The 27309-nt window shown below is 43.0% G+C and overlaps 6 protein-coding genes across 6 annotated transcripts; 3 read left to right on the forward strand and 3 right to left on the reverse strand.

The window, feature by feature from the left end:
- Window positions 1–9857: 9857 nt before the first annotated feature.
- On the reverse strand, window positions 9858–10748 carry ACET3X_002584 (uncharacterized protein; the record flags this gene model as incomplete). The annotated part of the gene is made up of 1 exon (XM_069449343.1): window positions 9858–10748. The coding sequence occupies one exon, from the start codon at window positions 10746–10748 to the stop codon at window positions 9858–9860; it is 891 nt and encodes a 296-aa protein (XP_069309131.1).
- Window positions 10749–12564: 1816 nt separating this feature from the next.
- On the forward strand, window positions 12565–13540 carry ACET3X_002585 (uncharacterized protein; the record flags this gene model as incomplete). The annotated part of the gene is made up of 3 exons (XM_069449344.1): window positions 12565–12808; window positions 12878–13150; window positions 13206–13540. 3 exons carry the CDS (start codon window positions 12565–12567, stop codon window positions 13538–13540), a joined length of 852 nt encoding a protein of 283 aa, XP_069309132.1.
- A 283-nt stretch (window positions 13541–13823) lies between these two features.
- On the reverse strand, window positions 13824–14982 carry ACET3X_002586 (uncharacterized protein; the record flags this gene model as incomplete). The annotated part of the gene is made up of 3 exons (XM_069449345.1): window positions 13824–14015; window positions 14067–14627; window positions 14680–14982. 3 exons carry the CDS (start codon window positions 14980–14982, stop codon window positions 13824–13826), a joined length of 1056 nt encoding a protein of 351 aa, XP_069309133.1.
- A 2356-nt stretch (window positions 14983–17338) lies between these two features.
- On the reverse strand, window positions 17339–17968 carry ACET3X_002587 (uncharacterized protein; the record flags this gene model as incomplete). The annotated part of the gene is made up of 2 exons (XM_069449346.1): window positions 17339–17755; window positions 17816–17968. The coding sequence occupies 2 exons, from the start codon at window positions 17966–17968 to the stop codon at window positions 17339–17341; spliced, it is 570 nt and encodes a 189-aa protein (XP_069309134.1).
- A 1681-nt stretch (window positions 17969–19649) lies between these two features.
- ACET3X_002588 (uncharacterized protein) lies at window positions 19650–21986 on the forward strand (the record flags this gene model as incomplete). The annotated part of the gene is made up of 5 exons (XM_069449347.1): window positions 19650–19896; window positions 19947–20026; window positions 20076–20779; window positions 20865–21819; window positions 21870–21986. The coding sequence occupies 5 exons, from the start codon at window positions 19650–19652 to the stop codon at window positions 21984–21986; spliced, it is 2103 nt and encodes a 700-aa protein (XP_069309135.1).
- A 2950-nt stretch (window positions 21987–24936) lies between these two features.
- Window positions 24937–26865, forward strand: ACET3X_002589 (uncharacterized protein; the record flags this gene model as incomplete). The annotated part of the gene is made up of 3 exons (XM_069449348.1): window positions 24937–25035; window positions 25093–25458; window positions 25522–26865. The coding sequence occupies 3 exons, from the start codon at window positions 24937–24939 to the stop codon at window positions 26863–26865; spliced, it is 1809 nt and encodes a 602-aa protein (XP_069309136.1).
- Window positions 26866–27309: the final 444 nt, after the last annotated feature.

Consider the following 27309-nt stretch of genomic DNA (forward strand, 5'->3'; position numbering starts at 1 on the left):
ATTATAAACGCTAGATACTAAAGATATATAATAGTATTATAAATAGACTAGAGACTATAAGATATAACCTTTTAACTTATATACTATCCTTTACTATCCTTATAACATATAGGATATAGCTTAGCTAGAAGGGTACTAAGGTCCTAATATAATTACTTCTCTTATTATCTTTATAGAGGAAGAACTTACTCTTAACCTACACTTTATATATAAGAAGACTAGTAAGAATTATTATTATTACTTCCCTTAGTATACTATTAGAATATAGAGCTATCCCCTACTATTCTCTTATAGTATAAAGTAAATACTATTACCTATAACTACCCTTTATATAATAATTCTTCTCTCCTATAAGGTAAATAGTCTAGGGATAGCTCCCTTAATATAATCTACTACCTAAGCTAGGGTAAGGAGCTAAAGTTCTAGCCTTTTAAGCCTAATATAAATACTATATAGTAAATATATACTACTAGTAGAAAATATACTTATAATACTAGAGGAGCGTATTATAGCTATTAAGAAATAATAGGATAAACTACTTACCCTCTAATAGCTATATAAGCTAGAAGATAAAGTTATATAGCTAGAGAAAATAGGATAAGGTATACCCTAAGTAGAAGTAAGCTATATTACTCTTAGTACTAAAGATCCTATTATATATACTTAATATATACCTAAACCTATAGGCACTATATACCTAAAATATACTTTAAAACCTAAGGACCCTATAGAGTACTAGGGAAAAATAATTAAAGAATATTATAAATTTATTTATTTTTATAAGATAGCTTTTTAACTACTACTATAAGAGTTTTCTACTAACTATAATAAAGTTTTATAGTCTATATAGTATATAGGAGAAGAACCTAAGGAGCTTTAGTATATATACTATAAGCGTATATTTAAAGTATAAAGGGAGGATCCTACTTAAGAATACTTTAAGTAGTACCTACTTAACTTATTCTCTAATCTTATTAACTATAGTCTTAAAGTAGCTATAGCGTATAATAATACTATATAGTAAAAAGACTAGATAGTTTACTCTTTTACTACTTACCTAGAAGTTCTAGAAGACTAACTCCTTACTTATATTAAGGAGTAAAGGGTATAATACTTATTTATAAAACTATAGCCTAAGTTATAGTAAGCTATTACTAACTATTACTAAGTTTTAGCTACTAGAGAGGACCTTATTATATTAGTATTTATACTTAAAAGAAACTTATATAGAGTAACCTCTATATATAAATAATAGGCCTAAAGCGCTTATAAAGGAAAGTATAGAGAGGCTCTTTTTTTAACCTTATAGTATAACTTACTAAAGAAGCTAAAAGATAATAGCTTAATTATATACTTTAAGTACTAGAAGAAGGGGTACTATACTAATAAGTACTAAAGTAGTAACCTAAACTAAGTACCTATTAATATTAACTAAGTAGGAAAAGGGTAAGCCTCCCTAAAAATCTAAGATTAGTAAGGTAATTACTAATTAATATCTTACTAGGTATAAAGTATATATATAGTATATAAGTAGAATCTAGTTAAGAAAAAAAACTTAAGGTTATTCTTAATCCTTAAGTAGATATTAGTCTAATTAGTTAAATTACTACTATAGAAATAAGTATAAAGCTTATAGAGAATATAGAGCTCCTAAGATTAGGATAGATTAGTCTATAATATTAAGGTACTTATATAGTATACGCGTTCTAAGTATACTTATTAGATAATAATAGTATAGAACGCCTTACCTAAGTAACTATATATAAGGTAAATAAAGAGGGACTTCCTCTTCTCCTAAGGAATCCTTTTCTTAAATAAAAGGATATTTTTATTAATTATAAGTACTAAAAATAGCGCTAAGGATTAACTAAAGCTAATATTTAGTTAGTAAGTATAAAGACTCTCTAAAAAAGTAAAAAGGATTTTAGTTTTACTTACCTCTTAGGAACTCTCTAATTAACTAATACTTTTTTAGACTATAATACGCATGTATATAATATCTATATAGTATAGGAACTATATATCCCTAATACTTTATTAGAATATATAGATATATTTAATAATATAAAGGCTATAACTCTTCTAAGTTATAAGAGTTTAGATTATATATTTCCTATCTAACTAAGTAAAGAGCTACTATATAGACTACTCTACACGCTCTCTTTATATAAGCTTTAACTACTTTATAAATATATAGAAGAGGCTCTTTATAAGGAATAGATCTAATATAGTACTAGCCCTATAAGCTTACTAATTATCTTTATACTAAAGAAAGATAGTATACTTTACCTTTACGTAAATTATAGAGGTCTAAATATAATTACTATAAAAGATTATTACCTACTCCTACCTATTAGAGAGATACGAGATTACCTATTAGGCGTATAATACTATATAACACTAGATTTTAAGGACCCTTAGTATTATACATAAATAAAAGTAGGAGATAAATAGAAGATAGCTTTTTAAACTTAATATAGCTACTTTAAGTACTTAGTCATACCTTTTAGGCTAATAAATACTCTAGTAAGCTTTTAGGCCTATATTAATAAAGTGTTAAGTAGATATTTAGACTATATTTATATAGTCTACCTTAATAATATTCTTATCTATACTTATAATAATAATCTTAAGCTATACTAGCGCGTAGTATATACTATACTTTAGTCCCTTAGGGAAGCTAAACTTTATATAAACCTAAAGAAGTATACCTTTATAGCTACTAAAGTTTATTTCTTAAGATTTATTATTATAAGGAGTAGTATTTACACTAATCCTATATATATAGAGATAGTACTCTAATAGCTAACCCTAACTAGTATTAAGGAGCTATAATCCTTCTTAAGGTTTACTAATTTTTATTAATACTTTATTAAGTACTATACTTAGGAAATAGCCCCCCTTACTAATATTCTAAAAGGGAATTAAGTCTTCTACTAGGATAATACTATAGAAGCTACCTTTACTAAGCTAAAAGAATACTTTATATATATACCTATCCTACGCTACTTTAATAAACTACTATAGATTTATATTAAGATAGATACCTTAATATTTATAATCTTAGGTATACTTTCTTAGCTATTTAAAGATAAGAAATAGTACCTAGTAGTGTTTATCTTAAGAAAGCTTTAGGCTATAGAACTAAATTATAAGGTATATAATCTAGAACTTCTAGCTATAGTATATAGCTTTAAGTAGTAGTAGTATTACTTAGAGGGTACTTATTATACTATCTAAGTTTTAATAGATTATAATAACCTATACTCTATACGCGCTATATAGAGGCTTAACCCCTATTAAGTATATTAAGTACTCTATTTAGGAGTATTTAATTTTAAAGTAAAATACTATTTAGGGAATACTAACCTAGTAGATAGACCTTTAAGAAGAGTAGATTATAAGTAAGAGAATATATCCTTAACTTAGTTATTACTTACTTTATAGAATAAGCTTCTAGTAAGGAATAAACTTAGTAGAGTAAGAGGATCTATACTTAGGCTTAGTCTAGTAAGCGCGTATAAGATATATATTACTAATATTTATAGAACTAGTTAGGTCCCTACTACTAGTACTATAGGATATATACTATATATACTATACTTACTAGCTAAGGTATTAGTTAGTAGTAAACTTATATTAGTAAAGTCTAAAGCTTTACTAGATATTCTACTCTAGTTATAGTAAAGGGATACCTTTACTTAGTAGTAAGTTATAGACTCTAAGTAGGTTTTATATACTTAAAGCTATAGAGGTATATAAGTTTAGTATACTAATTATAAGGAAGTCCTAAGATATAATAGTAGAATTTATATTCTAAAGGAACTAGCTATTAGGTAGGAAATTTTATCCTAATACTATAATATATATATAGTAGGCTACTTTAGTATATATAGGACACTTAAGCTTATTAGTAGGTACTACTATTAGCTATTACTTAGCTAAGATATCTAGGAATATATAAGGACTTATACTATATATTAAAGAAGTAAAGCTATATAGTATAGTAAATATAGTAAGCTAGTATAACTACTAATCCTAAAGAATATCTTTAAGGAAGTCTCTTTAGATTTTATTATAGGATTACTACTATTAAAAGATAGATTAGGTTACATCTTTAATATAGTACTTATAATTATAGACTACTTCTCTAAGATAGTTATCTATATACCTACTTTAAAAACCTAGGATATAAAATAGTTTATAGAGTCCTACTTTAATTAGGTTATTTTAAAATATAGGGTATAGAAAGGTATTATATTAGACTAAGGCTTAGTGTTTACTTCTATATTTTAGATAGAGATCTACTACTAACTATAAGTAAAGTATAAGCTTAGTATAGCCTTCTATCTATAGATAGATAGGTAAACTAAACACTAGAATTAGACTATAGAGTAATACTTAAGAATTTTTACATCTAAAAAATAGGATAACTAAGTCTAATTATTATTAATAGTATAATTTACTTATAATAACTCTATTTATAAATTAATAAAAGCTACTCCTTTCTACCTTATTTATAGTAAGTACCCCTTACTTATAATACCTCCTAAGGATAGTAAGTAAGAGGGGGAGGTACTAAATATAGTAGATAGAGTTTAGCGTATATATAGTATATATATAGTAGTAATAAATTATCTATTAAAAGTATAAGAATATTAAAGCTACTACTATAATAAGAAATATAAACTAGATATTTCTTATAAAGGAGACCTTATTCTCCTTAGTATAAAGTATATTAACCTAGTTAACTAACTTAGTAAAAAGCTTTTTAGTAAGTATATTAGACTATTTTAAGTCTAGAATATAGTTAGGTTATAAGTATATTACTTACTTCTACTACTTTATTATTATATTTATAATATCTTCTATATATCTCTTCTAGAATAATAGAATTCTAGGAAAAATAATAATAATAATATATAACTACTAGAAGTTACCCTAGAAGGTTAAGAAGTTTAGGAAGTAGAAAAAATCCTTAGAAAATATATAAGAAAAGGCTAGTTATAGTATTAGCTAAGATAGAAAGGATATAATAAATCCTAAGATACTTAGACCCTAGCCTTTAACTTTAAAGATATAGAAGAACTACTCTAAGACTTTAAAGTATTATAAAGCTTATAGCGTATAAGGTAATAAAAAAGAGTATAATAAAAGAATTTATAATATACTTAAGGCGTAAATCCTATAGTATAGGATTTTAGGTATCTATACGTATAGAAAGTTAAAAATATAAAAAAAGAAAAAATTAAGCCTTACTATCTTTATTATCTTTACTACCCTTACTATCCTCCTTACCCTTACTATCTTTATTACCCTTACTATCTCTACTATCTTTACTACCCTTACTATCCTTAACTACACTATACTTAGACCTAGTGTCTTCGAGCTATATAGCTAACGTATTAGTAGTACTATCCTTACTCTCCTTATCTAATAGACTATTATTATTATTATTATTATTATTACTATTACTACTAGTACTATTCTAGAAAAAGTTAGTTAAGATAAATAAAGTTAGAAGATAAAGTATAAGAGTATACTATAATTACTATATAACTAACTAGCTACTCTAAGGTAGTAGTAATCCTATACTACTTAACTAGAATTAGGCTAAGAAAGTTAAAGGAGGTTATAGGAATCTAGGTAGGAACTCCTAGAGGAGTCCTAGAGTAAGTAGTAATATATTAGTAGTTAGTAAGCTCTAAGTTAAACTAGCGCTACGTATATATAAGCTTAATACTTATATAAAGTACTATAGTATTAGTCTTAAGAGTAGTAGTACCCCTTATAGTAGTATTATACTTTACGCGTAAGTAGTATAGATAATTAATATAAGTGTTTAAGTTAGTAAGAACTTATAAAGATTAGCTAAAGTATAATATACCTAAAAGACTTTAAAGAACTTACTAAAGTATAACTACTATAGTTACTAGAACTATAGTAATTATAGTAATACTTATCTAGCTTCTTATAAATCTACTTTTACTTATAGATAGTTTAAGTGTAGTATAGGTAAGTTACGTAAGTAGTAATTATATTAGTATACTTATTACTATTACTCTAAGTAAATACTATAGTATTCTAGAGGTAAGACTTCTTAATATATTATAGATTAGGATAATAGACTATATTAGGAAGTTTATAGCTTATATAGAGGGTATAATTAAGGTATATATTAGTATTAGTATAAAGGTATTAAGTAAGGTATTAGAAAAATTTCTATTATAATAAATAATAAATAGATAGTTACTATAGAAAATTCTACTCTTACCTTACTAAAAATTCTATAACCCTAAAGAGGAAGTAAATAAAAAGTTACCTTTACTATAATAAAGTAAAAGTATAAGGGTAACTTATCCTAAAATCCTTAGTTACCTCTATATTACTCCTAGACTTAGTAATAAGTATAATATACTCTACCCTAATACTATATCTATATAGTATAAGATAGATGTATATAAGATAGACTAAAAGACTAGATACTCTTTTCTTATTTTCTAATAAAAATTTTAAGTTTTTATTAAGGCTAGGACTATTAAGGATACTAGCCTAAGAGGGGAGGTTCTATAACATATAGGATATAGCTTAGCTAGAAAGGTACTAAGGTCCTAATATAATTACTTCTTTTATTATCTCTATAGAGGAGGAACTTACTCTTAACCTACGCTTTACGCGTAAGAAGACTAGTAAGAATTATTATTATTACTTCCCCTAGTATACTATTAGAATATAGAGCTATCCCTTACTATTCTCTTATAGTATAAAGTAAATACTATTACCTATAACTACCCCTTATACCTTATATACTTCTTTAAGCTACTTATAATAGAAGTTATATCTATTCCTATATTATATCTAAAGGAGTTATTTATATATTTCTACTTTCTCTAGTTTATAAATATAGTAGTTATCTACTAAATACTTTTTTACCTAGAGACTTAGGTAGTAGTACTAATCTTAGTCTATCTTATACTTCTCCTTATCTTCTTTATAGAACTAGTAATTAATTTTATAGTTATACTAATATATTTTCTTATATTCCTTAGTATCTTCCTCTTCTTTAGATATTTCTTAGGCCTTACCCTTAACTTCTAAGTCTTTAAAGTAAGGTTATTAGGTTACTACTTAGTACCTTATAGCTTTAGCGTCCTTACTAGTAATTATAATTTATCTTTAAATCCTATAGTTATTAGTATAGTATATAGTATCTTTATATATCTAATACTACTAGTTAGCTAGTTATTCTAAAATAACTTTACCTTTAACTTTCTAGTCCTTAGCTTTTAGCTTATCTATAGCTAAAACCTTATTACTTATCTTAACTTATAAGATAATTATAAAAGCTTCCTTATTAGCTAACCTTACTTCTTTATAGAGGTCTAAGTTACTTAGGTTATTATCTAGCTCTATCTAAGCTAAGTATAGTATACCTTATCTAATTATCTTAATCTTAATAGTAACTTATTTAACCTAATCTTCCTTATAGTCTTAGGTAAAGTATCTTACTTTACTATATTAAAGATATACTTTATTATTATAACGCTTCTAGCGTTCTTCCTTAGAGAGACTATCTTATCTCTATCCTTAGGTCTTCTTATCTTTAGGTTTATCTTATACCTTACTAGTTATAATAATATTACTATCCCTATTAAACCCTTTATATTACCTTATTATATTAGGTAGGTTAGGTTAGAAGTATTCTTTTTAGTTATTCTATTCCTAAAGCCTATTATCTATACGCGTAGTTAGCTTAATTAAAGTATATAGTATTCTAGGCTTATTATAGTATATAAGGCTATTCTTAATATTTTCTTTAAGGCTTACTTTAAATACTATTTAAACTACTTTATTATCTTAATATATCTATACTTATAGTTACTTAAATTCTACTATATATACTAATACTAACGTAGTCTACCTTAGGTAAGTAATTTTCTTCTCTACTTAGTTCTAAGTATCTACTTCTCTAAAGATATATCCTATCTCTTATTTAAACTCTATCTAACTTATAAATAAGGTATAGGTTCCTTCCTTAGTACCTATATATTCTATATCTAGTAGGTAGTTATCTATATAGGGTTATATCTAGTTAGAAGCCTTATCCTTTATATATATACTAGCTATAAGGATCTTTTCCTAGTTATTAGGTACCTTATTATACTTATAGTATAGGTTAATATTAGTAAGAAATACTTATAGTTTTTCTTATTCTCTACTATATTTCTCTAGTAACGCTATCTTAGGTTTCTTAGTAGAAATAGGTTATTTATTAGGGGTAGCTATTAGCTAGCTTATAAGCTAATTAATTATATTCTATATCTTAGCTATCTACTAAGCCTAAATAAGGGCCTATTACTTAAGATTTTATAGCTCTTTATTACTAGGGTTCTCTTCTAAGTCTAAGTTAGATGTATTAAGTATCTTATTATTAACTAGTATAGCTACTAGTATTAAGGGTCCTAGACCCTAAGCCCTATTATTCTATACTACTCTTAGGGATACTATATTAAATCTTAATTAGGTAGATCTATTAGTCTAAACGTCTACTAATATCTAAGGTAGTTAAAGTATTATATAGGGGTTTACTATACTTCTCTAAGCTTAGTCTATACTAAGGTAAGTTAGGCTTAGGTAATAGGCTATAAGGTAGCGTATAGAATAATTAAGTAGAAAAGAGTTATTATTATAACTAAGAGAATAATAATACTAATTCTATTAATAGTAGAATAACTAGTTAATAATCTATATAAGAGATAAACTATTTAAGTTAACTATAATAAGAGTAACAATAAAAACCTTTCTTTCCTTATATCCTATTAGTTATAATCTTCTAAGGGATAGTTATAATAGTTAATATCTTATATAGGCCTACTATCCTATCCTTAGTAGGATAGCTCCTCTTAGTAGGATATCTATTACGTAACTAGCGCCCTATACTAATTATTACCTTCTAATGTAGTTACCTAATAGTCTCTTACTATATAACCTACGTTAAGGAGAGATCCTTCTTATTACCTTATAACAAAAAAAACTTTATATTATAAAGTTATAGATCTAGCTTATATCTCTAGATTTATAATATGAAGTTTTTTTTATATCCTCTTTTATTAAGAAGTTACTCCTATATAAAGAGTAAATTAATTCTAATTTAATTCTAAATTAATTCGCAATTAATTCACCCTAGCACCTTAGCATGCCATCTCTGGGCGCGACCTTGGTCAGATGACGTGTATGCACGCGTCGCGCATGTCTCGCGCTAATGACGTCATCGACCTGTGCGCAAACCCTCCAGTTCTGCAACTTTCAAATCTCCCCATCTATCAATATAATCGACAGAACCAAAATGCTCTAACAGTCTCAGTAGCAGATCGGAACTGACATCAGAGACATGGGCAACCACCACACAGCGAATGGCGTAACAAGCACCTCTGCGCTTGCCGTGTCGATTACTGATATGTCATCTGGAAGTCGTTCCGACAGGCTTACAGATGCGGGAACCATATCTTGTCATATGCAACTATTATGTACTCCAGAAGCCTCCCCACCATATCAACCTGGTTTACCGGATTGTCTGTATACATATCACAGACGTCTATCGGTAGTATCCCACGCTTTAAAGGCAGAAGACATCAAATAAGCCGAACGAAATCACAAAGCTGTCAACTCTATCGAACGAGGATATCACAGGCAGGGCACAATTGAACAATTCACAGGCTCGCTCAAGGTAACAAATGATGTGCATCATTGAATTGTATATTTACAACAGAATCGAACAGCAACTCTAACCATCTTCTGGTCCAACACAGGAAGTTTTGTCTATCGTACTTGTCTTACAGATTGCATGTCTAGGATATCTAGACGCGGAAAGCACGGGGGTGGGCGCGCTGAGCGGCGACCATGCGGCGGACCTTGTCGGCGACACCAGTGCCAGCGTTGGCGCGGAGCCAGGTGATGAAGGTATCAATGGTGAAAGACTCAGGGAGACTGGAGTCGGAGCCAGAGTCAGAGCCACCGGTGGCGACAGGGGTAGCGACCTCCTCAGCGGCAGTAGGGGTGGGGGTGGCCTCAGGGACAGTGCTGGAGGGGGCAGCAGAGCTGGCAGCCGGAGCGGAAGAAGCGACAGGGGAAGCAGAAGCTGAGGGAGCAGCGGGAGTTGATGTGTTGCCGGAGCCGGAACCACCACCCATGGTGAAGTCAATGCAGGACTCGTAGGTCTGGTCGATGGAGGGAGCGTCCCAGAACCACTGGATGACACAGTCACCCTTGTTGGCGCACTCGGCGCTGACATCGGGCATGGTGATGTCGAAAGAGGTCCAGTCAGGGTGCTGGGAGATGGGAGAGGAGGTAAGAGCATACTCGTCCCAGCTGATGAGGGGCTCGCCGATGACCTTATCGGTGGCGACGTTGACAATGGAAACGTTGGCAACACCGTCGTGGGGCGCACGGATTTCGACCTTCATGGGGATGACCTGGCCAGCGGTGTACTCGAAGATCTCACCAGCGTCGGAGAAGGGAACACCCTTACACTGCCACATGCGGCAGTCGGGGTGGTCGCCCTGGAGGTTCTGGAGCGCACCCTGGACGTTTCCGTACTTGTCCGAGGACTGGGTGTTGTAGACTTGGTCACCACAGGCAGCCTTGAGGCCATCACCGGGTTGACGGGGAGTAGGCTCGCTGATGAAGCCGTGGGCGGCGACGGAAGAGGCAAAGCCGGCAATGGCGGCAGCGACAGTGAAGGACTTCATTGTGATGGTTGTTGGATTGTTTGCGAAGAGTGGGAGTTGCTGTAAAGATTGACTGAAGCCTGGCTTCTAAGAACGAGTGTAATGAATGAGTGTGTGTTGAAAGAATGAATGTGAGGTCTCAGACCTAAGATGCACAAAGAAGCTGTAGTTGGAAGTGAAGAAACTGATGTTTGATGGGAAGGAAAACCGAGAGTACCAAGAGAGCTATATACAATACGGCGACACGGCACTATTCCTCTTCACAACTCAATCTGTGGGCCGTGTCATTAAACATGCGAAACAAGTCCCCGATGGATTGCAGCCTCGAACGGCGCTTGACTGTGCCCCCGATTCAGAACGACTCCGATGCCCTGCCTGTTCCTGACATGCCAGACGTGGCGTGGGTCTTGCTGCCATATTTGAATCGTTACTCCACCAGTCACAGGGGGGCTGATCGAAACTAAGATGGCAGGGCGCTGTTCGATACTGCAGGCCAAGCAAACATGTTTCCGCGACAGCGGCCACCATGCCTGTTGACAGGACGCCATCCGGTTCTCGTAGCTGTCTAGCTCTAGACAGCAGAATAGACGAGCCGGCTGACGGGGTTGAAGCGCCCTTGATCCCAGGTTGAAACGGTCGCGAACGTACGGTGGGTTTCAGGTATCCCGAGGCTTAATGCAAGGAGCGGAAACGAGATTGTGGCGCGTCCCCACCAACCCGGTTGGCTGCATTGCACGAGCTCTAACTGCGTCATACACAGCAGTACCGCGCGCTACCTTTTTCACGATGCACCAAATGCCATCTGAGGCGTTGGAGATGTTCTCTGTGCAGTTGATGGGACAGCGCAAGGTGTAGTGAGGTGGACGGGAGGGAGACACCCATCAGCTCTAGTCTATCGGAGATTGGTGGAGCCGCTCAATCTCGCATCTGACGATGCTGAGTCAACGCAATCCTTCACCAACACCACGCTTTCATCTCCGAGGTCGCTTCGTCACACTGTTGTACAGAATCGCTGAACGCATCTTCAGCCGATGCGACGGATGTGGAGAGGGGTTACAGGACACGCAACTCGGTCCCCGGGAGGGCTCGACGGCTGCGACGCCATCCACCAGGCTGCTGCCGCTTCCGTGTCACCCGACCGGATGCTGCCTCTCTGCATCCAGACGACAGTTCTTTCTGCCATGTTCTCGTTGTAAGTGTGCAGGCGTCTGTCTGCGGGTAGTCTCTCGAGAGGTGCGGGGGAAACTAATGCTAAGAAAGCTTAACTGAAGCCTATAATAGACTCAAATGAGTATACCATCAACTCCCATCGGAGAGCGAGCCGCGTAGCGATCGATCATGCCGCCCATATAGCTATAGCTATAGCTTTCGTCTCTAGCACTGGTACGTCATGACAGCAACCTAGAATCTTAGTCGAAGGCATAGATGCTCTTCACAGAGTGTTGTTCAAGGAATTAGTTGGGGAATACAGTGACGACCAAGGGAGTAGTCCTACGTATGTAAAACGCGTGTATATGCCGGTCTTGGTATTCATGATCAGCACGTAGATCCCGTCAAACTCTCAAGTCTATGATCCAACATTATTGATAGTACAACGCTAATGGCCGGAGAACGGGAATGTCGCGTTATCGTGGTCTCGATTGAATGCGGAGTCGACAGAGACACATATCGAAGACGGAATCAACCCGTCAACTGACACACGAGACATGCTAGCCGCGGCTATACCACATCTATCTCCAACTTTTGGGGATTGGTTAAATATTGAGCAAGAGCTGTCGCCATACGATGCGCGCTTTCTCATCCCTTACGGCCCTAAACGTCAGCAGTGCGCTCTACAATGGCCAGTCACGACTACCCTTCTACTATTACGGACCGCCATCAAGATGCGCATTATGACTCTGAAGAAAAGTTGCGATATGAGCTTGCCAAGGCGGTCACGCTCACTCCAGAGCTCTATGAGCGCTTGTTCCTAAATCCAAAGCCGCAAGTAAAGGTGAATCTTCGTTCACAGTGTGGAAACCCAACGCCAGTGGGCGTATTGGGCTTCACGATTGCCGTTACGCCGCTTGCGTGTGCCTTCAGTACGTCTGCTACCATCTACCGGTAAACACCTCGGCGTTTCGCTTCCGTGGGGCTGACCATACTCGTAGTGGGCTGGCAAGGCTCGGGCGGTCTCAGCGTCGCGACTGGGACAGTGAATATATTCTTCGGCGGCATGCTCCTTATCCTCGCAGGTATTGGAGAGTTCCTGCTTGGCAACACATACCCTATGATGGTATTCCTCGGATATGGTGCACATTTCATTGCTTACGCAACAACGTTCGTTCCTGCGTTCAACTCGGTTGGCTTCTTCAACCCAGATGGGAGTGGCGCTGGCAGTCCTGGCACATCGAACCAGACACCGGTGTTTCTGGCCAGTTATGGTACGTGAGCTCAACTCGACAAAGCCGTGTTTGAAGCTGATTAGACACCCGACAGCCTTCTACCTCATCGTCATGTGTATTCTATCCTTTATCTTTCTCATAGGCTCATTACGAGTCAACATCGTATTCGTTTTGATTTTTGCGTTCGCCACAACCGGGTTTGGTCTCGGCGCTGGAGCCTTCTTCAACCTTTCTAATGGGAATGTCGTGGTTGGGACGAGGCTGGCTACGGGCACGGGTGCTTGTTTCTTCGCAACTGGCGTGCTAGGCTTCTATTTCTTGCTGGCTATGATGATTGCGATCATGGAGTTGCCGGTGCCGGACCTTCCTGTATGCGACTTGAGCATGGTGATCAAGGCGAGGCCACGAGGTGTAATCAAAGAGAATTAAAGGGTGTGAGAAGCGCGCCACAATGCGCCAGGCTATTGTTGAAGGCACTAGAACTGGCAAGCAATCCTTTGTAAAACAATTTCAAAAGTCATCATGTTCCATGGTCATGGCTGCTGTTCATGCCTGCAGTGTGCTAAGCGCCCCAGCGCATCGCTTCGGTCGGGCACGCGCAGGTGCCCAGTGCGCCCCGAGGTTTTTTCGCCCGCTCCACTTCTGTGTACACCTCCAATCTTGTCCTGCAGCATCACGACACATGCGACCAGTGGCGATATCGCGCCCGTGACTACGTCTCACTGATGCGCCACACAAGGCGTTCCATACTCGCTTCTTTACGCCTCAGCATGTCCATTGCCTTTTCTGCCCTCTCTAGTAGTGTCGCGCCCTCTACCATTCTTTGCTTCTGTGGTGTCACGGCACCGCTCTCCAACATAGCGGGCATGATGTCGGGCTGGAGATGTTTCTTGAAGTACTCATTCTGCGTGCTATCAGCAGTGCGCTCTTGGGACAATGCACCAGCTATGCTTACGTTTAGGTAGAAGTGTGTTCGCACGCCTCTTACATCGACACCATCGCTCCACTCTGCCACTTTGCTCACGTCCATCTCATACTCTGGATCCTGCGTCTCGGTTGAATCGCGTATTATGACTGGTAGCAGTATCGCAACCTTCGATCCAGGTTTCGCGATCTTGGCGATCGGTGCGATGCTACCGCTCTGGCTGCCGATGCAGTCAAAAACCAAAGGAATACCCTCGTCACCGCCAGCCTCCAAGATGGATACAACAACATCCGCACTATTATAATCGAAGACTAGGTTTGCACCGAGGCTGCGTAATTTCTCGTGGTTCTTTCGAGACGCCGTTGCCAGGATGTTCCTATAGCCGTAATAACGCAGAATCTGGATGGCGAATTGGCCGACGGACGAAGAACCACCCCAGATCAATATCGGAGCACCAACATGAACTGGCACATAAGACTCAATCTTGGGCCAGGGCATTTCGAGGGCCAGATCGGTCGTGAGGGAGTGGAATACTGTCACGAAGTTGTTGGGTAGCGTTACAGCTTCGGCAAGCGTGAAGCCGTCTGGTAACTACAATATATCAGCATGCCCCTGATCAACTGGGATATCCAACGCCGTCTACCTTCGCCAAGAGCCATTCATCCGTTGTGCAGAATTCTTGATGAGCCTTTTCCATCTGGGTCCTCCAGGTAAAGCCGAAGACTTTATCAGCAACTTTCAATCGCTTCGCATCTGGCCCTACTTCGACTACAGTGCCAGCTATACTGTCACCAAGGACTTGGGGATGCTTGACGAGCAAAGCACCGTCGTTCTGGTGAAGGTCCAAGGGCGTGGAAGCTGTCCACTCGACACGGACACGGACTTGCTGCTCTACAGGGGCAGCAGTAGGAACTTGGACTATGCCAAGACGGGCTTTTTTGGCCATGGTCGCGACTGCGGAGTGTGTAGACATTGTAAGCTTATACCAAGGGCGGGCGCCGCAACGAGTACGAAAAGCAGTAAGTGATGATTAAAGAGGCAGAACTGATCGGATATGTTCTCATGCGTCTCAGCGCCCTCGTTCTGCAATTTATATACGCTTGCGGTGCTCATATATGCATCCAACATTACAAATGCTCATGCCATTTGAAAGGACTAGCGAATATTTCCACATTGGGATTAGATTGTCGGTCTCAGAGCACATGAATTATGACTAATCAGAACATGTGCAGCAACCACAGCCGAATAAATGGTTCTTTAATTCAACGGTAGTTTTCTGGAACGTAGCAAGGGCTTCAGCGTACCTAGGCATGCAATGCGACGGCATCGCGTTATTCGTCAGTACAGCCCACTGCATGGCATGATACGAGGTTGGCCGTGTCCAGCTACCACGGTACAGCGAATCCCGAAGTTCGCAGTACATCTGATTCGTGAGTATTCTTTTCTTATGGACGTAGTATGTGCTGTGGAGATTATGAGTGGCTCGTCTGTTCTACATCATATCAGTACCCGTGGTACAGCCAGCTCGCCTCCGCAACACGAACCTCATAAGCGTAAACAGTATTTAACACTTTCGAGTATATATTTCGGCTCATCGCTCTCTTCCTCTCTTCACACCCATCACGAACGCCTTCCCACATCAAAGTAAAATTATCGTGCTGGACGTACGTCTTCTGACGAGGTACCGTACCCACAACAACAACGAGACCAACAATTATGAAGTACTTGGCACAGCCTTTCCCGGTTCAAGGCAACGCCTATTCTCGCTTGGCCGACAGCCCCCGTGACGATATCACGATTGGCCTCCAAAGCTCCCAGAGAGTCTCTATTCGCACATCTCGTCAATTACCTACCGAAGAAAGTGACAACGCATACGTCCAGAGTATCGAGGAAAAGCACGGCAAAATGGCAGAAAAATCTGCCCCCAAGTGCGGTGATTTCGAACGAGCGGTCTTGAAGAGGCTGAAGGAACTGGCAAAAAAGGCATCGCAAGCTTTTCGCAAGAAGCCGAAGGACATCACCCAAGCATCGAAACCGAAACCGAAGCCGAAAGTATCTGCATATGGCCAATACGCACAGCCATATGTTTTCTGGTAAATTACAAGGCCGATTTCATTACTGGCCCCAAAAGTTGTTGGCTACCGAACGCCACATACTGCTACGCCTCATATGGTATCCTGGGGGTAGCAACAATTTGGGCTTAGCCTGCGGCATTTCTCGACAACACAACCCCAGTGTGGAAGGATGCCGTATTTGAGGGATATATGAGTTCCGGGATGGCGGCCTCCCGTAGTTCATGTATTTCTATCGGTATTCTGCACTTCTTCTTCACACTGCGTGGGTATGGGCTTGCCGTTTCGAACTCGACACGGCAATGATGAATATTTTTACCATCAACTTAGCAAAGAAGAGGGTTCTGGGAGCGACTATGCTGCCATCACATCTAGTGATGATCAAATCTTGAACGGCTCGGAAATGCCCAGTCAGAGGCACACAGCACGCAAGCCATTACGAAGGGACAGAAGAGCGCCTCAAAGACACAAGTACGCTGACAAAGAGACACAAACAACACCAAAACTGCAACTAAAATCACCATACACTTTCTCAACATACGCGTCATCAAGCTACTCGGCTCATACTATGCAAACTTCTTTTGAGACTACCCACACTGAGCCTACCACCTGTCACGAAATCTGCCCAACAGAGTTCAGACCCTCTAGGCTTCCCAAAACATGTCCCCGGACGGATAACGCTGTCGAACTCCACACACTCACGCCTACATACAGGCATCGCTACCCACCTGGCATCGTCGTCATCAAGACTCTTGACGAACAAGGCATTGAAGTATTCGAAGAAACGGATCTCGCACTTCGACACACTATCTTCATAAACCTCAAGCCCACTGTAGCCACAAGAATCAAACACACTGGTGTTGTGCAGAGAACGGGGAGAGCTGGACTGATGGAGAGAGCCTTGGGGAGGATAAATGACGCACTGGTGAAAGATGAAGATTGACGGGTGGGTTGAGGGTTACGCGGACTGCTCAAGACCTAGCGCCCAATGGTGACATCGAGGTCACATGCACGATGTATCTTTAGGTCGTGATAACATCGCGGTGGAACTATGATAGTGTTTAGGATGTAAGATTTAAAGTGAAAAAGAGCATAGTTTATGAAATGCGTTGATTCTTTTACGCTGAGGATAGTTGAAAGCACCAGGGATCCATCCTTTCACACGTCCTTTGCCTTCATCTGACTACAATTTGGCACCCCTCAATCGTTTGTCGTCCAGCTTCCTGTACCTCAGGTGTGCATTTCCAGCACAACGCCGTGTGGACCTCCATCCGCAGCACCGTAGTTTAGCTCGAACCAGTAGACATCCAAATCTCTCTTGCTAGCGGGATGAATAACAAACTGCGCTACAGTTCCCTTGGGGCACAGGAACCACTTGCTCACAATCTCTGTAGCGCCGGTCATTGACAGCACGTATGTGTCGTAGTGTTCGGTGATGGCGGGTTTGTTGTTCCAGGTAGTGCCGCCGTTGACAAGCTTAGGCTCGATGCGTGAGATGTTGATGGTGAAAGGCGCTTCACCCTTGAGGATGAGCGGAGCATTCTTGAAGGGGTCGGTGTTGATGAGGAACCGGAGGCGGCAGATGTTTGCGGCGTTGACGGGGACGTCGTAGTTGACAGCTGTCCATTGTTCGTCAAGGGTTCTACCCTAGTGGACATGAGCATGATTCAGACAACCGCGTATATGCGTGAGTTCGTTAATACATACGTTGTAGCTGACGGTTGCGTTCTCCTGGGTTGGAAAAGCGGTATCTGGCCGAGACTTTTTGAGAGGCAGGAGCATATGCGGGAACTGCGTGTCAATCAGGGTCGCAAAAGCTGGGAAGCCAAAGACAATGGGAAGAAGAGCGGAGAAGCGCATATTGAAAGTATGAGAGGCGATGAAGGCTGTTGGTATGTTGGGACTGAAGTTGTCGATTGTGAGATATGAATGCTTCACTGTTGATGTTCTTATACCTGACGGTGAAGCACAACAGAGCTCGCAGTGTAACACTTGCCTGGTGGGTGAGAAGTAAACAGCAAGGACGGCACGTCCTTGCAAATATTCTTGTAAGACGTAAGCCACGGTCTACAAGCGGTACGGAATGTGCACTTGCTATAGCTGAGGAAGCAGCGGACGGCACCACAACGACCAGTCCTGACGCGTCGCATGATCAATGGCGAAAGAGCCAATCCAAGTCCCAGTAACACAAAAAACTGCTCAATGTGCTCAAAAATGCAGCGGTGAATCGAAACTTGCCAAGAATAGAAGGTGCGATGCACGTGTCATTCGCGTGTCGGTACAGTGCGCTGGTATTGAGAACCAAAGCATGGGCGGTCTTAAGGTAGCAAACAGATGATGGCAGACATGGCATGACCCCTTTGAAACTCTGTCGAATTCGACGCCTCTTACTCATTTTTCATTTTTCCAAAAAAAAAAAAGATCAACTCAAGTTTGGTAATAGAACAGCTCGCCCACTATGTTGCGGAGCATCAGCAGCTAGGCAGGCATATACTCCACCTTCTTGTGAGCAACTGTGAAGTTTGGTACCACGGTACGTCCAGTCTTCTCGAAGTGTCAAACAGACTGTCCTACCTGAAACCAAATGCTAAGGACAATAAAGGAATGCGATGACGAAAAAGCGCGTGATGTGGATGTCAGCGCTCGTGATGTAGCTCCTAGATGCGGATCACACCACTGTGTCTTAGGGGACAGCGCCGTCTAGACTGTGGTTGAGTTGTGACTTTTCGGTGATGAATCTGGAGCCATGTTCTCGATCGCAGCCAAGTGCATGTAGCTTGTGGACTGGCGTAACTCTTTTCTGGCGCTGTCTGTGGCGGGGACGAAGAGGTATAGCGAATGCTCGACCGAACATCCCACACGGTCGGAAAAGTGACGAAGCGTAGCGTCGACGCATATAAACACCGGTTGTACCTGTTACATGATGATAACTGAGTATTGCCTGCGCCCATGAGCATTGGATCTGAAAAGTGCTACCAACACGGGACCAGAATGTTTGGGGCCAATGGGTTCGTCTGGAGCCAGCCCCATTGTCCTCGGAAGATATAAAGCTGAAGAAGGTCATGGCCTAGTGCGATCAACATAGTGGCCGCCAGCCTCTGAGAAATCACGGCTCGCTGTGGAGTTGTCACGTAGATTGCGTTGGATGCGCAAGATGTTGGTAGGAGGGTAACGTGATACGAAGTGGAGAGAGCCATAAGCAAGAAGCTGCTCGTGTAGAAAGCGACGTGTTGCGCATCACGCTTGTGTCTGGATCCGATGAGATGCGAAAGGCAAGATGAAAGCGATGGAAAGTGGAGAGGTTGGGGGCAAAGCAGCGGTCTCGGTGATGCAGCGGCTCTGGGTCTTGGCCAATGAAGGCTGTCGTCATTCCTCGGCACGCGTGGCATCGCATCCGCGGCTCAGCATCACACTCGACAGCGAACCGTACGCGCCGTAATCTCATCAATTCGATGACGGCTTCAAGCATAGCAGCATGGCGTTCTTGTCGAGACTGCGACCCGCCTTGAGGCCTGGTCTGGCCAGATATGCAGCGCCTCAGATGCAACACGCCCCCTCTCGACGAAGCCTCTACCTCGCGCCGCCATTCCTGCTCGACGACTACATACCGCGCTATCAGCTGCTGTCTTCGGTCGATGCCGCGAAGAAGCGATCCCTGGCGTATGCGCATCTGCGCGAGTGCAACCTGTGTCCTCGGCTCTGCGGCGTCAACCGCTATGAGACGACGGGCGTGTGCCTGATAGGCGCCGAGAGTGTCAAGGTGAATACCATTGCTCCCCATTTTGGCGGTAGGTCGAAGCTGTCGATGGCGGGGAGTGCACGCGCTGACGTGGACCAGAGGAGCCCTGTTTCCAGGGACACAACGGCTCTGGCTCCGTCTTCTTCTCCGGGTGCAACCTGAGATGCGTCTTCTGCCAGGCAAGTACGTCGTGGCCCATGGTTGCACGCGCGCTAACGCTGTATGCAGAACCACGACATAGCCCACCAGCGCAACGGCTTCGATCTCACGCCCGAGCAGCTGGCCGAGTGGTTCCTCAAGCTGCAGGACGTGGGCCGCGTCCACAACATCAACCTCGTGACACCCGAGCATGTCGTGCCCCAGGTGTGCTTGGCCATTCTGCACGCGCGCGAGCTTGGTCTGCGCATTCCCATCATTTACAACACGTCGTCGTTTGATTCGCTCGAGAGCATTGCGTTGATGGACGGCCTGGTCGACATTTACCTTCCCGACTTCAAGGTCTGGAGTGACCACACAAGCAGGCGGCTGCTCAAGGCCGACGGCTACACAAACGTGGCTATGCAAAGCATCAAGGCCATGCACGCCCAGGTCGGTGACCTCTGCTTCACCGCAGACGGCATTGCCAAGAAGGGAGTGCTGGTGCGCCATCTGGTCATGCCGGGCAAGGAGGACGAGGGCAGGGAGATTATGAAATGGCTTGCCGAGAATGTGAGCAAGGACATGATGGTTCACATCATGGAACAGTATTTCCCAAGGGCCCATGTGGGAAAGGAGCGGCGTGGCCGTGCAGGCCAAAACGTCGTGGAGCCAGGTGGTGCTGAAGCATCGGCTTCCACCAAGAAAGACATCAGGTATCCAGACATCAATCGCCCTGTAGACCTGGATGAAGTAGCATCCGTCAAGAAGGCAGCTGAGGAAGCGGGCCTGTGGAGGTTTGTTGAGGCATCAAGACATGGCGGCTTCAACATCTGAGCCAGGCATGTGTGGAGCACTCGCACTCGCAGCTGCCGTTCGCAGGCCGCGCTTGCTTCCATCACAACTCGGCCATGTTACCGTCAGTAGCTCACCAAAAAACTTCTTCCCCTCACACAACACCACAAACACACAACGACCTATTGATTTGTGCATTGCTATGAGGCCTTCTACCACCATGGACAAGGTTGCTGACATTGAACAAATCGTCCACGACCTCAAAGTCGACCGGGACACTTGGCAGGCCGTGGCGCTCCAATACAAAAAGGCCTTCGAGGCTCAAACAACCCGCCTGCAACAGCTGCAGGACATATGCTTTGCTGCGCAAGCTGAACTAGAGAACGAACGCGCTCAACATCAACGACTGCAGGCCGTTTCTGACGGCCGCGAGAACCACCGCCCTTCAGCTCTCGATGGCGTTGAAGACCTGCAACCCAGGTTTACTTTGCCTTCAGCTACAGTCTCCGCACCAACCAGGACCTTGTACCTTCACCCACACGTACGCTCGTCTTCCGAGGACAGCACAAACCCATTGTTTGAACGCGTGCAGACGTGCACTACCCAGCGCAACTACGGTACTGCCTTGCTCGAGGTCGAGCGGCTTTTGCGTGGCCCCCTTAGCTACAGAGCCCGCGCCGAGGGCTTGCTCCTGAAGAGCAACATCCTCCGAGCTTCAGGACCTGATGAGCTCCTCGACGCGCTAGCTACGTGTAGCGAAGCTGTAGAACTATGCGACCGTCTCTCCGAACTGCACGACTTCTTACCAAGGATACAATATCAGCGTAGCCTGCTCTGTTACGAGCTGCGTCTGCTGCACCAAGCCCAAGAAGCCTTCAGTACCGTCAGCGATGACGAACTACTCTCCGCGAAATCTAACGAGTTTCACAAGTCTTACGATGATGAGCTGCATCTGCTGCGTTGTACCAAGCGTCGGTCGGGCTTTGACGAGAATCGCACCATGGAAGGCTTGCTCGCCCAACTGGAGGATAAGGGTGCAGAGGTATTGCGGCCCCAAGATTGTAACACCTTCAGCACGCTGATCCCCCTCAGAACAAACGCAGACGTACGAGTGCGCAACTTAGGCAGCGCGCCGCCGCAAAAGCGAGACGAATGTCGTTACCGTACCGCTGGGTCAAGTCAATGAGCGATGGACATCACCGAGAGTAAGGCGCCTCGATCGAACTAGCATATTATCACAAGAAGGCATGGTCCCTACCACGAACAGTTAGGCGTGTGGTGAGCGCTGCCACCAGGGCTCCCTTGGTCAGATGCATTTCTTTGTTCGTACATTGAATGTTTTCAATCATTGCATTGGACACCTCAGCCGTCTTTGTCGCCATTTCCCCATTTCGCTCAAGGCTGCATGCTCCAAAAAAAAAGACGTTTTAGCGCGTGATTGGGGTAGCGGAATGCCTCTCCAAATAGCATATCTTTCGTGTTATGAACTACTACGCGAGGGTACTGTCAAAACACCGAGTTGTCTGGGAATACTGCAATTTCGTCCCCCTAACCAGTGAGCTGAAAATGACCGTACATACCACACTCCCATTCGTCGTCTACACCTCTTACGACGAGCTCTCCCAGCACGAAAAGACACGCGTTGAGAGCGATCGTGCATCCATCAGCAATTTGCCTTTCTCGGATGCGCAAAGTGGAACTTCCAACGGCTCATCACCATCGAGTCTCTCTTTTCGAGAGGACGAACAAGTTGTTGTCTGCGATGGCACAACGGGCAAATCCACCCTTGAAGGTGTTCCTACCGGATTGGAAGCGCACGGTGGATATACGATGCGCATGCGAATGGTTCAATGCCGACTATACCTGTTGCGTTGCGAGGTCTTACAGTTTAGAGCCAATGCTGTTGAACCAAAACCCTGGGCGCGGTGTCCAGATATATCCGCCCCCAACCTCTATGACGATATTCTGAAGTGCGCGAGGTATGCACAACGTCTGGCTGAATCTATAGCCAATCCCGACTTACAAGCACGCTCCAAGTACTGGTACGGAAGAGGATGTGGCGGTTTAGGCGATTGGGATGCCGCTATTGGTCATTTTGCAGCTGCCCTGAAGCTGCATGTACCGAACGGCAGACCAAAGAATGGAATGCATCAGCAGAGGGATGTGCGGCAATTCAACAGGTACGATGCTGAGTTCCTTTTGTCGAGTCTAACACGCCATTATCACGAATGTGCTCAGAAAAGAAGAGATGTGTGCAAAGCTACTCCTGAGCGAGAAGCGAAACTCAATCACACTGGAGAGTTCGACAGGGAAGCGCCGATTAAGTTGCCTTGGAGGCCATGGTACGAAGCGATGATCCATAAAAAGAAGGAGAAGTCAGCGACTAAAAAGCGAGCTACGGTTGATCAACTTCCGCTGGGTAAATCTGCATCTATCTTCGACAAGGAAGTCATTCTCGGCGAAGAAGAGATGGTAACCATCAAGAAGAGGCTGAAGCTGAATGACGGCAAAGAAGAAATCCGGAAGATCTTCACCGCGAAAGAGTGGCTGTACATCCTGCACGGCAACAACATTGAGCGCAACAGCCCTGACAGTCAGCATACACCCTCTGACACCGTTCAAAGCCATCACAGCGAGTCATCCTGGACACCATCACCCGCTTGCTCTACTACAACGCCACCACCTTCCTCACCCATGATTTCACGTAATCTAGGCGCTGAAATGGATCGTACAGGCTACGAAAGTGGTAGCGTGACACCAACACCCTTCGAAAATACCAGATCACCTTCATTAGACGAAAACAATGTGACAGCTTCGCCGCCAACAGCGGATCTCCAAAACCGTCGCAACGTGAGATTACCGCCTATAAGTACGAGCGCGATTGACGAGGATGTTACGCTCGGTGAAGCTGTGCAAGTTCCGTTCGACCCAACGGGTACCGAGATAGAGAAGGATTGAAGTGAGGTAGAACTGAGAAGGGTCGGCTCAGTCAATGATACAGAGACTGTTATTCGTGGGGAGTTTGTGGGCACGCTTGTTAGTGAGATAGTAGTGGATCCTAGCCAGTAGTGATGGTGATGGATGGCTGTTTGCATGGCAAGTAAAGAGAAAACTTTCAGAGTGGTGTCTGATGCACAATGGCACAATGGCCACTCCAGAATGATAAAATGTTCGCTGTGACGCCCAAAATAGCTCAGTAGATGCCCATACAGCTACATCAGAGTACTCATTTGTCAAGGTTGTAAGCGGAGTCCGGACGCAAAGCATCACCCAACTCACACGTGGGCCAAGATGGCTGTTCGGTCGCATTGGATTTCATTGGATTGCATTGGAGGGCCCGTCCTGGCTGGTTCGCTACGTGCCGCCTGCAGCTGCGACTCCACCTTACCCACTCTTGGCCTGCTCCCGGTTCCCACTAAACTGTCCTTATAGCAACTCTCAGCCTGACCGTGCTTGTTAGATGTTCACGAGGACGGAAATAGGCTCGTTCTCTGGTATCGTCCGGTAGGTGAAGCTGCCAGAGGGAATAGTTGTGTATCAGAGGTAACATGAGCATATCTAGGTGATGAGTGAGCTATCTGGCGGAGCATAGTCGGCGCGGCTGGCCCGCGCAAGGCAAGATATCCTTTGGGGCTAGGCTGAAGTATGGGTACAATTTGGCAGTTTTTCCGCTCAGCGCCTTGCTTCCACTGGCAGAAACCCCTACCTGCATGAGCGATATGCAGACACGAGCCGTCGGTTATATTCATGCGGGATGCTGACCAACAAAGTGAACAGAATGATCTCCTTGGACAAATCACTACCCGTTGTACAAGACGCACTGCAATTTGAATTTCGATGTCAACCACTTCTTAGCGATACTCTCCGCACGACAAAGAATCTCCCGCCCTTGCTCGGCTGTTATGTTCGGCTTATACTGAGTCTTCTCTACTGCTACTCGCATCGGCTCGATAAATACGGAAGGTGGTCCCGTCTAATAGGTGCGCAATTTGGTCCCTGCCATGATTGTTTGTATTGAAGGGCATCCCCAGATCTTGCGTCCCAGATGATCCTCCAGCTACCATCTGTTTCCCGTCTTTGAATATTTTCCATCTAGGACCACTACTACACAGAATTCTCGCTACAACTACAACCCTCGTGTCTAGAAAGCCATTTGTCCATGCAGCTCATCCCGACTCTTTTTTCCACAGCTGTGCTGGGTCTCGTACTTGCAGCCAGTGCGACACCATGTCAGGCACCTGATGGCAGCGTCGACTTTGTATGTATCTTCTCAAACGTGATGAAATGGGCATGGCTGAGCTAAGCATTTGTCAAGATTATCATTGGAGGTGGAACAGCTGGCCTTGCACTGGCAGCTCGACTGAGCGGGGCTTTGCCAAGTCAGTGTGTTTTGGTAATTGAAGCTGGTCCGGACGGACGCGACGAGCAACGAATTTATATACCCGGGTTAAGAGGTTCGACATTTGGGTCCTCATATGATTGGAGTCTTCCGACTGTACCACAGGCTGCAGCAAACAACCGGACTATAGGCCACAACCGTGGTAAGGTCCTTGGTGGCACTTCGGCGTTGAATCTGCTTGTATGGAACCGTGCCACTGCCAAGGAATACGATGCTTGGGAAGAGCTTGGAAACCCAGGCTGGGGATGGCAGAATATGTACCCAAGTATGCTGAAAGCGGAGGCAAGTCGGAGTTGTGCGAAACGTATGTAAAACGTCACTAACTTCGCACCTTCGCATATGCAGAACTTTCAACGCCAAAACGGCACCGCACAGTACGGCGTCGACGGTGTTGGGTATGGAGGCCCGATTCAAGTCGCCCTGGCCGAGAACCCACCACCCCAACTCCAGGCTTGTATCCCGACCCTGACCAACCTTGGATTGCGAGAAAACCTTGAATCGCTGAATGGCAACAACCTTGGCGTCATGTACCAGCCGGCCACGTACCGCGTCTCCAATCACACACGGTCCTACTCAGTTGATTACATTCAAGAAGCTGGCGACAACCTGGCCTTCATGTTCAACACTACTGTACAAAGAGTTCAGCTCAACTCGCAAGGGTCAAAGGCGACAGGCGTCGTACTCATGGACGGCACCTTGGTCAAAGTCAGGAAGGAAGTGATTGTCGCAGCCGGCAGCCTACTTTCCCCGAAAATATTGGAACTTTCCGGAATAGGACAGAGAACCATATTGAACGACGCCGGTATCAAGCAAGTCATTGACCTCCCCGGGGTCGGCGAAAATCTGCAAGATCATCTCCGAATCCAAACAACATACGAACTCAAACCGGATATTCTCGGAGTAGACATCCTGAAATATAACACGACCTTGGCAGCCATTGAGCTGGAACATTGGAACCGTGGCCAGCCGTCTCTGTACCAATACGCAGGTAGTTGCTATGGCTTCTTGAAGTGGAACCAAGCTCTTGGCAATGATAGCAAGCTCGTCCAACTGGCGAAGCAGTCAGCGAACATGTCAAATCCTGTGGACCGAAAGAAGCTGGAACTACTCACTGGCCCCGAATCAGAAGCGCCAGATCTCGAGGTCGTATTCGGCGATGGCTATATCGGAACGACGGGTTATCCAAAGAACGGCACAACTGGCTACGGTAAGCAGTATGCGACACTTCTTGCTGGTATCCAACACCCGCTCGCCAGAGGCTCCGTACACATTAATGGATCTAACCCCTTGAACAAGCCCCTTGTGAACCCGAGATATCTGGGTACGCCCTATGATCTTGAGGCTTTGATATTAGCCGCCAAGTACACGCGAAAGATGGCCAGAACCGCTCCTTTCAAGCACGTCTGGATATCTGAATATGATCCTGGCATGGACACCGAAACAGACGCCGAGTGGGAGACTTATATCAAAAACAATGTCTTCACATTCTACCATCCACTAGGTACTTGCGCGATGTTGCCGAAGAAAGACGGTGGCGTGGTTGACCCAGAATTGAGAGTTTATGGCGTGGAGAATCTCCGGGTCGTGGACGCGAGCGTGATTCCAATAATCATCTCTGCACATATCCAAACAGCCGTTTATGGCATTGCAGAAAGAGCAGCGGAGATGATCATAGCGGAGTACCGCTGATGGACAGTCAGGTACGGTAAGGTCTAGCATTATCTGTATTAGCAGACCTCGGGAATGCGTCGCGACGTGACAATGTCGTGTCGTCATTCAACTAAAGTCATTGAGTTTTGATAGTAAGTATACTTGAGCATAGCCCTCTCCTGCAGAGAGTCTTTAATTGAGGCGCATGGAAAGTCTGTCTTTACAAATCGAGTGTCTCTGCCAGCCGACTAAGCCATTACTCCATCGGATCCAAAAAAAAAAGTGAACAAACATGGCCAAACAAGTGTACAAGACTGACGATGCTCTCCAGGTGCCAATTACCTTTTCGACTATGTCTGCGTTGTAACATTCGATTTCCGAATAAGTAACGCGTACCGGGAAGCTAGACCAATCACCCGGCATTAACATCTTATTACCAAGAGTTCCAAATGAGACTGTGTAGAAACGTCTGAACCATACCAC

Source organism: Alternaria dauci, chromosome 2, assembly GCF_042100115.1.
Source record: "Alternaria dauci strain A2016 chromosome 2, whole genome shotgun sequence".
Lineage (NCBI taxonomy): Eukaryota > Fungi > Ascomycota > Dothideomycetes > Pleosporales > Pleosporaceae > Alternaria > Alternaria dauci.